General features: G+C 36.9%; 1 protein-coding gene across 3 annotated transcripts in view; it reads right to left on the reverse strand.

Moving 5' to 3' along the window:
* Nucleotides 1-12,040, reverse strand: part of NDUFS4 (NADH:ubiquinone oxidoreductase subunit S4) — a 115,594-nt gene that overhangs the window by 59,034 nt on the left and 44,520 nt on the right. Inside the window, exon 1 of one of the 3 annotated variants that reach the window (XM_024981220.2) lies at nucleotides 4,972-5,270. The exons of 1 other annotated variant lie outside the window; for it this stretch is intronic. In XM_024981220.2, coding sequence (XP_024836988.1) covers nucleotides 4,972-5,183 — 212 coding nt within the window. In that variant the 5' untranslated portion in view covers nucleotides 5,184-5,270. Of the gene's footprint in view, nucleotides 1-4,971; nucleotides 5,300-12,040 lie in introns of those variants that run through there. One more of the 3 variants, XM_024981221.2, reaches the window with a different exon arrangement.

Genomic DNA, 12,040 nt, shown 5'->3' on the forward strand with positions numbered 1-12,040 from the left:
AATAGATACTTGTACATAAATATTCATAGCAGCATTATTAGCAAAAGCAAAAACTGTCAAATATTAATAATCATATTTTAGTTGACCATGTATCATAACACTAGGAAGCTAAGTATACATGTAGAAATAACTAATATGCAATGATTAGTAAATAAATGGGAATTTTATTTTGGTATTGTACTTATTTTTGAGAAACTTAGAAATTTAATTTGCTCCATGAACTTGCCTCGTTATCTACCCATTTCTTTTGTTAACTGTGCGTGTGGGAAGTTGCTCAGTCATGTCCGACTCTTTGCGACCCTGTGGACTGTAGCCCACCAGGCTCCTCTGTCCATGAGATTCTCCAGGCAAGAATACTGGAGTGGGTTGCCATTTCCTTCTCCCAGGGGATCTTCCCGACCCAGGGATAGAACCCGGGTCTCTTGCATTGCAGGCAGATGCTTTATCCTCTGAGCCACCAGGGAAGCCTTTTGTTAACTGACCTGTTTACATTTCCAAGTTTCTTAAGTGTCAATCTAAATTCTGAGCTCAAAGGATAAACTGTGACAGCTGTGATGTTATCAATTATTAGAGTGTACAATCAATTCTAGTTTTTTGTATAAATTTCCTGAAAGAAAATGAGGTATCCTGGAAATGGATATTAAAAGATATTATTTCTAACTCTGATTTTCCTACTTATTGTTGTGTCTATGAACAAATCATTTAACCCCTCTGCATCTCAATTTCATTTTTGTATATCTGTAACATGAAGACTGGTTGCTCTATTTTTTTTTTCCTAATGATAAGTCTATGTTATTCTATTAAGTGGAACAGATCATAGTTCTAGTTTGTTTTAAAAGGCAATCTTTTTGCCTGAAAAATCCCAAGGACAGAGGAGCCTGGTGGGCAACAAAGGGTCACAGAGTCAGACATGACTGAGCACCTAAGCAAGCTTATGGAGAAAATTTAAACTGTCTTCATCATACTGCACTCACCTGACAGAAGCAAGAAAGACCTAATTATTAACTGGAAAAATAAACACCAGCGGTCAAGAGATCATTTAATATTCTGGGAAAATATGCAGAGTAAAAGGAAAGACAAAGATCTACAAAAGACTTGGTTAAATTCAGTGGAAACAACAGAGAATATAATTTATAATATATGCACAAATAAAGTATTTAATTCTAGTTTAAATTTATTCCAATAATGTCTAATCTTCACCTAAGCAATTAATATTATCTTAAAATGTTCAACTGATCAAGTAAAAATTATAATACCCTGCTAGTAGATATCTTATGCTTTTCTGAGCCAGGTAGAACTTGTAGCAGGAACTAACAGCTGTTGTGCCAGGGGGTACAACCCAAGCTAAAACCTTAAACTAATTCTTTGAGAGTCATCCAACGGACTAAGGAAAGATCTGTGTAAGAGGGATAAGACTAATTATGCTCACATACCAGACTTTGGAATGGAACTGAAGAGTATGAGGAGGAGAATGTGGGCAAGGGTAATTTTGGAGGGTAGTAACAAAGAACCTGAAGGGCATAATGGAAATCATAAAGGAGAAAGAAATATGCTTAAGTTTATACCAACAGGATATCAAAACAAATATGTATGAGCTTAACAAAGGGAATAAGAAATATAGATGTTGTGGTGATGACAGTAATAATATTACAAAACACAACAAATATATGAAAAGTTCATATTTATGAAGGCCAAATCATTGAGCTATACTGGTTATTAAGCAATAACTTTACTGGTTTGGAATGCCTTAAAGAAAGGAATTGAGTTGCTGTACTTTTGGCACGTCTTGTAAATAACGGAAGCTAGTTTACCATAAAGATGTCAGTTATTAATCTACAAATTAAACATAATGATTATGAAACCTCTAACAGAATTTTTATAAAGTTAGATGATTCTCATGAGGGAAAGTAATTCACAAAAACAGCCAAGAAAATTTTGAAAAACAATCAGAGGCATATTTCAGAGATGTTGCAGGTTCACTTTCAAACTACTGCAATAAAGGAAATACAGCAATAAAGAAAGTCACGAATGTTTTGGTTTGCTGAAGAATATAATAGTTATATTTATACTATACTATAATCTATTAAGTGTGCAATAGCATTGTATCTTTTTTAAAAAAACTGTTATTTAATTTAAAAATACTTTATTGCTAAAAAATGCAAAGCATCAACTGAGACTTCAACAAGTCACAATCTTTCTGAAATAGTAAATCAAGGATCAGTGATCACTGTTTTAAAAAAAGGTGGTAATAATAATGCAAGAGTTTGAAATAAAGTGAGAGTTCCCAAAATGTGACAGACATAAGTGACCAAATGCTGTTGGGAAATGGTGCTGACAGACTTGATCAATGCAGGGTTTCCACAAACCTTCAATTACTGTATCTGTGAAGCACAATAAAATAAGGTATGCCTGTGTAAGGCAGGATTTGCCTTACCAATTAATATGCTACAGCAATTAAAATATCATGGTGTTAGCACAGGCACACACATATAGATCAAATAAACAGCTCAAAGTACAGAAACAAATTACTTAGATCTGTAAATTTATTATATAATAAAAGTGCTATTTCAAATCTGTGGTGAAAAGCTAGAATATTCAGTAGATGATACTGAGACAACTAGCTATCCCTCCATGGAAGAAAAATATTTAAATCGTCTTATAAAATAGTTACATCACATACCAAGGAATTCCAGATAGAGTAATATATACACACACTGTATTGTTTGTATAAATTACTGGGATAAAATGTAAGAATTTTAAAAATCAAAATACAATATCCACTGGACTTTCTTGGTGGTCCAGTGGTTAAGAATCCACCTGCCAATGCAAAAGACATGGATTCGATCCCTGGTCCAGGAAGATCCCACATGCCACAGAGCAACTAAGCTTGTACACAATTTACTAAGCCTGTGCCCTAGAGCCTGTGAACTGTAACTGCTGAGGCCACACACCTAGAGCCTGTGTTCCACAATAAGAGAAGCCACTGCAATGAGACGTGCACTACAATGAAGAGCAGACCTCGTCTGCCCAACTAAAGGAAGCCCATGCGCAGCAAAGACCCAGCACAGACAAAAATAAATAATTAATTTTTAAAAAGGCTATCCATGAACTGTAGAATATCTACAAAGCAAAATAACTTCTGAACAATAGAAGGTACTGCAGACTAAATTAAAGGAAAAATCAGAGATAATAAGTACGGTACACAGAGTAGATAAAAGGCTAATACCTAGAATATATAAAGGACTCAGGAATCAAGAAAAAAATTACCCCCTAAATTGGAGGAATAAAGCACAGGGTATGAACACAGTAGACGTTAATGCCAACTATGTTGCTAATCACCTTAACAACTTATTGACCAGAGACATATTAATACGTCTTTTGTTACCCCAACATTACTAACCAGAGATGTTTCAGTATTCACTTACATAATAAATCACCAGCCACAGGCATTAGTTTCTGCAATAATGCCCCAGTCAATGTGTTAAATGAGAATAGACTACACCAACAGGAAGAGAAAATGTGTCAAGTAATGAAAACAAAAAGCCGGGACCCAGTGATGTTTCCTGAAAGAACCCCATTTTAAATACAGACACAGAGGTTAAGAGAGATGAACAACAAGAAAAAAGAAAAGAGATGGAGAAATGCACATCATGCTTACAGAAATCAAATCTTACTTCTGTAGCTATATTAATCTCCAAGCAAATTTCAGCAAAAAGAACATTATCACAAATAAAGAAGGGCATTACATCATCATAAAGGAGTCAATTCTCCAAGAAAACATTAACAGTTCTAAAGGTGTATATGCCACCTTTAGAGCATGTCAAAATATGTGAGGAAAAAACTAAACGAACTGCGAGGAGAAACAAAGAAATCCATTAGAATAGCTGGAGACTTCAATACTCTTTTAATAGTAATTTGACACAGACACTAGGCAGAATATCAGTAAGGATACAGTTGAACTGAAAAGCCCATTCAATCAACTGAATTTAATGGACATTTATGGAATGCTTCATCCAACAACAGAATATACATTAATATATATACAAGGAATATACATAAAACAGTCACAAAGACAGACCACCTTCTTGGCCATAATACACATTAACAAATTTAAAAAAAATAAAAAACACACCATGTATATGCTCAGTCAACAATGGAATTAAACTAGAAATCAGTAACAGAAAACTAGAAAATCCCTAATTACAGCTGACCCTCTAACAACACGCATTTGACCTGTACAGGTCCACTTACACATAGATTTTTTTTTTAAGTACATACATGTACTATAAATGCATTTTCTCTTCCTTATGATTTCCTCAACATTTACTTTTCTCTAGCTTACTTTATTGTAAGAATATAGTATATCATATATACAACATACAAAATAACTTAATCAACTATTCATGTTATCAGTAAGGCTTTTGGCCAACAGTATGCTATTTGTAAGATATCAAGTTTGGAGGGAGTCAAAATTATACATGAATTTTCAAATTCACAGAGAAGCACCCCTAACCTCCATGATACTCAAGAGATAATTGTATTTGGAGACTAAACAACATATTTCTAAATAACTTATGGGTCAAAAGAGGAATTCTCAAGAGAAATTTTAAAGTATTTTGAACAAAATGAAAATACCTTTCAAAATTTTGTGGGATACACCAAATGCAGTGTTTAGAAATTTATAACACTGAATGTATATATTAGAAAAAAAGAAAAATTTAACCACCTAAGTTTCCACTATAAAAAACTATAGAAGAGAGCAATGAATAGAAACCTCAGGCATTTCCACTGGGGCTCTGTTCTATATTCTGGGTTTGGGCCACAGGCTATTCCCACAGCAACATGAACTTAAACAACAGCTTCTGTCACAAAGCACACATTTCTGTCAGATTCTCCATTCGAGCCCTCAAAGACCTGCTATGGTGTGGACTAGACCAAAGCCCCCAGATCACATCTGAAGAAACTTCTCACCTGAATGATTGGCTGTTCCTCCCAATCGTAGCTCTGAACTTGTGGACATGAAACACCTTGAAACAGTCCCTGCAGAAGGCTTCTCCTCTTATATCCCCAGGGCAGGTAACCATCTCAACACTAAGACCTGGGTACACCCAACTGCCTGCAGGCCCAAGTGCTGGACACCTCATACCAAACAACCAGCAAGACAGTAACACAGCCCCTCTCATCAAGAGAGGATGCCTATAGGCATACTAAGCTCACAGACACCTCAAGCCATACCACCTGATGCAGTCCTTCCCACAAGAGGGTGAACACTCAGCATCACCCACCAGTGTGTAGACTACTGTCCCTCCCACCAGGAAGCCTACACAATCCCCTGGGCCAGCCTCACCAACGAAGGGGCAAACAACAGAAGCAAGTGGAAAGGAGCCTGCAGTTGATAGAAAGGAGATCATAAACAAAGTAAGTTAAACAAAATGATACAAAAGAGAAATATGCTGCAGATGAAGGAGCAAGGTAAAAACCCACAAGACCAAATAAACGAAGAGAAAATAGGCAATCTACTTGAAAATAATTCACAGTAATGACAGTAAAGATGACTCAAAGACTCAGAATGGAGGCACAGACTGAGAAGTTACAAGAAATGTTTAACAAAGACCTAGCAGAACTAAAAAACAATCAGTGATAAACACAACTGAAGTGGAAAACACACTAGATGGAATCAACAACAGAATAACTGAGGAAGAAGAACAGATAAGTGAGTTAGAAGATAAAATGGTGAAAATAACTGCTGTGGAGCAGAATAAAGAACAAAAAGAGATGAGGATAGTCTCAGAAACTTTTAGGACAACTTTAAGCGTACCAATGGAAACAGTGACAGACTTCATTTTCTTGGGCTCCTAAATCACTGCAGACAGTGACTGCAGCCATGAAATTAAAAGATGCTTGCTCCTTGGAAGAAAAGCTCTGACAAACCTAGACAGCATATTAAAAAGCAGAGACATTACTTTGCAACAAAGGTCCATCTAGTCAAAGCTATGGTGTTTCCAGTAGTCATGTATGGATGTGAAAGTTGGACTATAAAGAAAGCTGAGTGTCAAAGAATTGATGCTTTTGAACTGGTTTTAGAGAAGGCTCTTGAGAGTCCCTTGGACTGTAAGGAGATCCAACCAGTCCATCCTAAAGGAAATCAGTCCTGGGTGTTCTTTGGAAGGAATGATGCTAAAGCTCAAACTCCAGTACTTTGGCCATCTCATGCGAAGAGTTGACTCATTGGAAAAGACTCTGATGCTGGGAAAGACTGAAGGTAGGAGGAGAAGGGGACGACAGAGAATAAGATGGTTGGACGGCATCACTGACTCGATGGACATGAGTTTAAGCAAGCTTCAGGAGTTGGTGACGGACAGGAAAGCCTGGCATTCTGCAGTCCATGGGGTCACAAAGAGTTGGACACGACTGAGCAACTGAACTGAACTGACTGAAATGTAACAACAGTCAAACTATACAGGTCCCATGAAAAAAGAAAGGGTTTGAGAGAATATTTGAAGACATTCTAGTTGAAAACTTCCCTAACATGTTACCAGCAGTCATGTACGAAAGTGACAGTTGGACAGTAAAGAAGGCTGAGTGCCGAAGAACTGATGTTTTCAAACTGTGGTGCTGGAGAAGACTCTTGAGAGTCCCTTGGGCTGCAAGGAGATCCAACCTGTCAATCTTAAAGGAAACCAGTCCTGAACATTCACTGGAGCTGAAGCTCCAATACTTAGGCCACCAGATATGAAGAGCTGACTCACTGGAAAAGACCCTGATGCTGGGAAAGATTGAGGGCAGGAGGAGAGGGGACGACAGAGGATGAGATGGTTGGATGGCATCACTTACTCAACGGACATGAGTCTGAGCAAACTCAGGGAGATGGTGAAGGAAAGGAGGCCTGGCATGCTGTAGTTCATAAAGCTGGAAAGAGTCAGACAAGTGACTGAATAACAAGAGTATAGGAAAAGAAATAGCTCACCCAAGTCCAAGAAGGACAGAGAGTCCCATACAGGATAAACCCAAGGAGAAACACAGCACAACACATATTTGTCCAAGTAAAAAACTTAAATTCAAAGAAAAAATATTAAAAGCAGAAAGAGAAAAGCAACGAATAACATACAAGGGAATTCCCATAAATATATTAGCTGATTTTTCAGCAGAAACTCTGCAGGCCAGAGGCAGTGGCAGGACATATTTAAAGTGATGATAGGGAAAAACCAACAACCAAGATAACTCTACCCAGCAAGGATCTCAATCAAATTCAACTGAGAAATCAAAAGTTTTACAGACAAGCAAAAGCTAAGAGAATTCAGCACTACCAAACCAGCTTTACAACAAATGCTACAAGAACTTCTCTAAGTGAGAAACACGAGAAGAAAGACATACAAAAGAAAAAAACATACAAAAAGAAACTCAAAACAAAATTAAGAAAATGGTAATGGTAACACTCATTATCAATAATTACCTTAGATGGAAATGCATTAAGTGATCCAACCAAACGACACTGACTGGCTGAATGGATACAAAAGTAAGGCTTGTATAGTTGCTCTCTACAGAAGCCCCACTTCAGATCTAAGAAGACATATATACTGAAAGTGAGGGGATGAAAAATATGTTCTATGCAAACAGAAATCAAAAGAAAGCTGGAGTAGAAATACTCATATCAGACAAAATAGACTTTAAAACAAAGACTATTTCAAGAGACAATGAAAGACACTACATAACGATCTAAGGATCATTTCAAGAAGATATTAATCGTAAATATTTATGTGCCCAACACAGCACTTCAGTGTATAAGGCAAATGCTAACAGCCATGAAAGGGAGAGTCAGCAATGACACAATAGTAGGGCACTCTAACACTACTCGTGTACTTGTACCAATAGACAGATTACCCAGACAGAAAACTGCTAAGGAAACACAGCCCTTAAACGACACATTAAACTAAACAGACTTTACATTTATAGGACATTCCATCCAAGAAAAGCAAAATATACTTTTTCTCAAGTGCACATGGAACATTCTCTATGATAGATCACATTTTAGATCTATCACATGATAGATCACATAGAAAACTGCAATGTCATCAAGCATCTTTTGCGACCACAATGCTATGAGGTTAGAAATTAATTACAGGGGAAAAAAAAAACTGTAAAAAACACAAACATGGAGGCTAAACAATACGTTACTACATAACAAAGACATCACAGTGAAGAAATCAAAGAAGAAATTTTAAAAATACTTAGAAACAAATGACAATGAAAACACAACAACCCAAAACCTATGAGACACAGCAAAAGCAAATCTCAGAGGGAAATTTATAGCAATACAATTCCTCCTCGAGAAACAAGAAAAATCTCAAATAAACAACCTAACTTTTCACCTAAAGCAACTAGAGAAAGAAGAACAAATAAAACCAAAGTTAGTTAAAGGAAAAGAAATCATATAGATTAGACAAGAAATACATGAAATAGAAATGAAGAAAACAATAGCAAAGATCAGTGAAACTAAAAACAGGTTGTTTGAGAAGATAAACCAGATAAACAAAGTGAAATGAAAGTTGCTCAGTCATGTCCAACTCTGTGACCCATGGACTGAAGCACACCGGGTTTCTCTGTCCATGGAATTCTCCAGTCCAGAATACTGGAATGGGTAGCTGCTCCCATCTTCAGGGGAATATCTGGAACCCAGGGATCGAACCCAGGTCTCATACATTTCAGGAGGATTCTTTACCATCTGAGCCACCAGATAAACATTTAGCTTCCATCAAGGAAAAAAGGTAGAGTATTCAAACCAATAAAATTAGAAATGGAAAAGGAGAAGTTACGATGGACAATGCAGAAATACAAAGGATCATAACAGACTATCACAAACAACTATATGCCAATGAAATGGACAATCTGGCAAAAATAGACAAATTCTTTAAAAAGTATAACCTTCTAAGACTGAACCATGGAGAAATACAAAATATGAACAGAGCAATGACCAGTAATGAAACTGAAACTCTGGTGTTAATAAGTCTTCCAAAAAACAAAAGTCCAAGACCAGATGGCTTCACAGGTGAATTCTATCCAACATTTAAGTAAGAGCTAAACTTTTCAAACTCATCCCAAAAATTAGAGGGAGGAATACTCCTAAGCTCATTCTATGAAGCCACCATTACTCTGATACCAAAACCAAACAAAAGTATCACAAAAAAAGAAAATTACAGGACAGTATCACCAATGAACCTAGACGCAGAAAGTCATCAACAAAATACCAGCAAACTGAATCCAACAATATGTTAAAAGGGGATTCCTTGGTGGCTCAAACATCCAAAGCAATCTTAAAAAAGAAAAACAGAAGAATCAGGCTCCCTGACTTCAGACTATACTAAAAACCTACAATCATCAAAGCACTACGGTACTGGAACAAAAAAGGAAATATATATCAATGAAGCAGAATAGAAAGCCCAGTGATACACCCATGCACCTATGAACTAATCTATGACAAAGGAGGCAAGAATATAGAGCGCAGACATTTTTTTCCAATATGTGGTGCTAGAAAATCTCTTTAAGGATGAAACTACAACACCCCCAAATGCCACATACAAAAAAAAAAAAAACAAAACCCAAAACCTCAAAATGCATTAAAGACCTAAATGTAAGGCTAGACATTATAAAACTCTCAGATGAAAACAGGCAGAACACTCTTTGACATAAATCTCACCTCCTAGAGTAATGAAAATAAAACCAAAATTAAACCAATGAAACCTATTTACACTCAAAAGTTCTTGAACACTAAAGGAAACCATAAACCAGATGAAAAGACAACCCTGAGAATGTGAAAGAAAAGTATTTGCAAATGAAGCAACTAGCATAAGGATTAATCTCCAAAATATACAAAAGCTCATGTACCTCAATATCAAAAAAACAATCCAATCAACAAATGGCACAGGACCTAAATAGGCAGAAGACCTAAACAGACATTTCTCTAAAGAATACATGAATATGGACAACAAACACATGAAAAGATGCTCAACATCAGTAATTATTAGAGAAATAACTTACACCAATAAGAATGACCATCATCAAAAAAATCTACAAGCAATGAGTTCTGGAGAGGGTGTGGAGAAAAGGGAACACTGTTGGTGGGAATGTAAACTGATATACCCACCATATAACCAGCAAAACATACAGTATCATTTACATTATCACCAAAAAAATAAATAATATTTAGGAGTAAGTCTAAGAAAGCATCTATATGAAGAATACTAGAAAACTCTGATGAAGGAAATCACAAATATCTAATAAAATGAAGGGGCTATTCCATGTTCACCCATGCTCGTCCTGACTTAATATTGTTAAGGTGCCAGCCCTCCCCAAGTTACTCTATAGACCATCACATCCAAATCAAGATTCCAAAAAGTTCTTTTGTGGATATCAGCAAACTGATTCCAAATTCAAATAGAAGGACAAAAGATCCAAAATTGCCAAATTCAGACTTAAATTGAAGAAAGTAGGGAAAACCACTAGACCATTCAGGTATGACCTAAATCAAATCCCTTATGATTATACAGTGGAAGTGAGAAATAGATTTAAGGGCCTAGATCTGATAGATAGAGTGCCTGATGAACTATGGAATGAGGTTCGTGACACTGTACAGGAGACAGGGACCAAGACCATCCCCATGGAAAAGAAATGCAAAAAAGCAAAATGGCTGTCTGGGAAGGCCTTACAAATAGCTGTGAAAAGAAGAGAAGCGAAAAGCAAAGGAGAACAGGAAAGATATAAACATCTGAATGCAGAGTTCCAAAGAATAGCAAGAAGAGATAAGAAAGCCTTCTTCAGCAATCAATGCAAAGAAATAGAGGAAAACAACAGAATGGGAAAGACTAGGGATCTCTTCAAGAAAATCAGAGATACCAAAGGAACATTTCATGCAAAGATGAGCTCGATAAAGGACAGAAATGGTATGGACCTAAGAGAAGCAGAAGATATTAAGAAGAGATGGCAAGAATACACAGAAGAACTGTACAAAAAAGATCTTCACGACCCAGATAATCACGATGGTGTGATCACTGACCTAGAGTCAGACATCCTGGAATGTGAAGTCAAGTGGGCCTTAGAAAGCATCACTATGAACAAAGCTAGTGGAGGTGATGGAATTCCAGTGGAGCTATTCCAAATCCTGAAAGATGATGCTGTGAAAGTGCTGCACTCAATATGCCAGCAAATTTGGAAAACTCAGCAGTGGCCACAGGACTGGAAAAGGTCAGTTTTCATTCCAATCCCAAAGAAAGGCAATGCCAAAGAATGCTCAAACTACTGCACAATTGCACTCATCTCACACGCTAGTAAAGTAATGCTCAAAATTCTCCAAGCCAGGCTTCAGCAATCTGTGAACCGTGAACTTCCTGATGTTCAAGCTGGTTTTAGAAAAGGCAGAGGAACCAGAGATCAAATTGCCAACATCTGCTGGATCATGGAAAAAGCAAGAGAGTTCCAGAAAGAGATCTATTTCTGCTTTATGGACTATGCCAAAGCCTTTGACTGTGTGGATCACAATAAACTGTGGAAAATTCTGAAAGAGATGGGAATAGCAGACCACCTGATCTGCCTCTTGAGAAATTTGTATGCAGGTCAGGAAGCAACAGCTAGAACTGGACATAGAACAGACTGGTTCCAAATAGGAAAAGGAGTTCGTCAAGGCTGTATATTGTCACCCTATTTATTTAACTTATATGCAGAGTACATCATGAGAAACGTTGGACTGGAAGAAGCACAAGCTGGAATCAAGATTGCCAGGAGAAATATCAATAACCTCAGATATGCAGATGACACCACCCTTATGGCAGAAAGTGAAGAGGAACTCAAAAGCCTGTTGATGAAAGGGAAAGTGGAGAGTGAAAAAGTTGGCTTAAAGCTCAACATTCAGAAAACAAAGATCATGGCATCCGGTCCCATCATTTCATGGGAAATAGATGGGGAAACAGTGGAAACAGTGTCAGACTTTATTTTTCTGTGCTCCAAAATCACTACAGATGGTGACTGTAGCCATAAAATTCAAAGACGC

The sequence above is a fragment of the Bos taurus genome, chromosome 20, assembly GCF_002263795.3.
Source record: "Bos taurus isolate L1 Dominette 01449 registration number 42190680 breed Hereford chromosome 20, ARS-UCD2.0, whole genome shotgun sequence".
Taxonomy (NCBI): Eukaryota; Metazoa; Chordata; class Mammalia; order Artiodactyla; family Bovidae; genus Bos; species Bos taurus.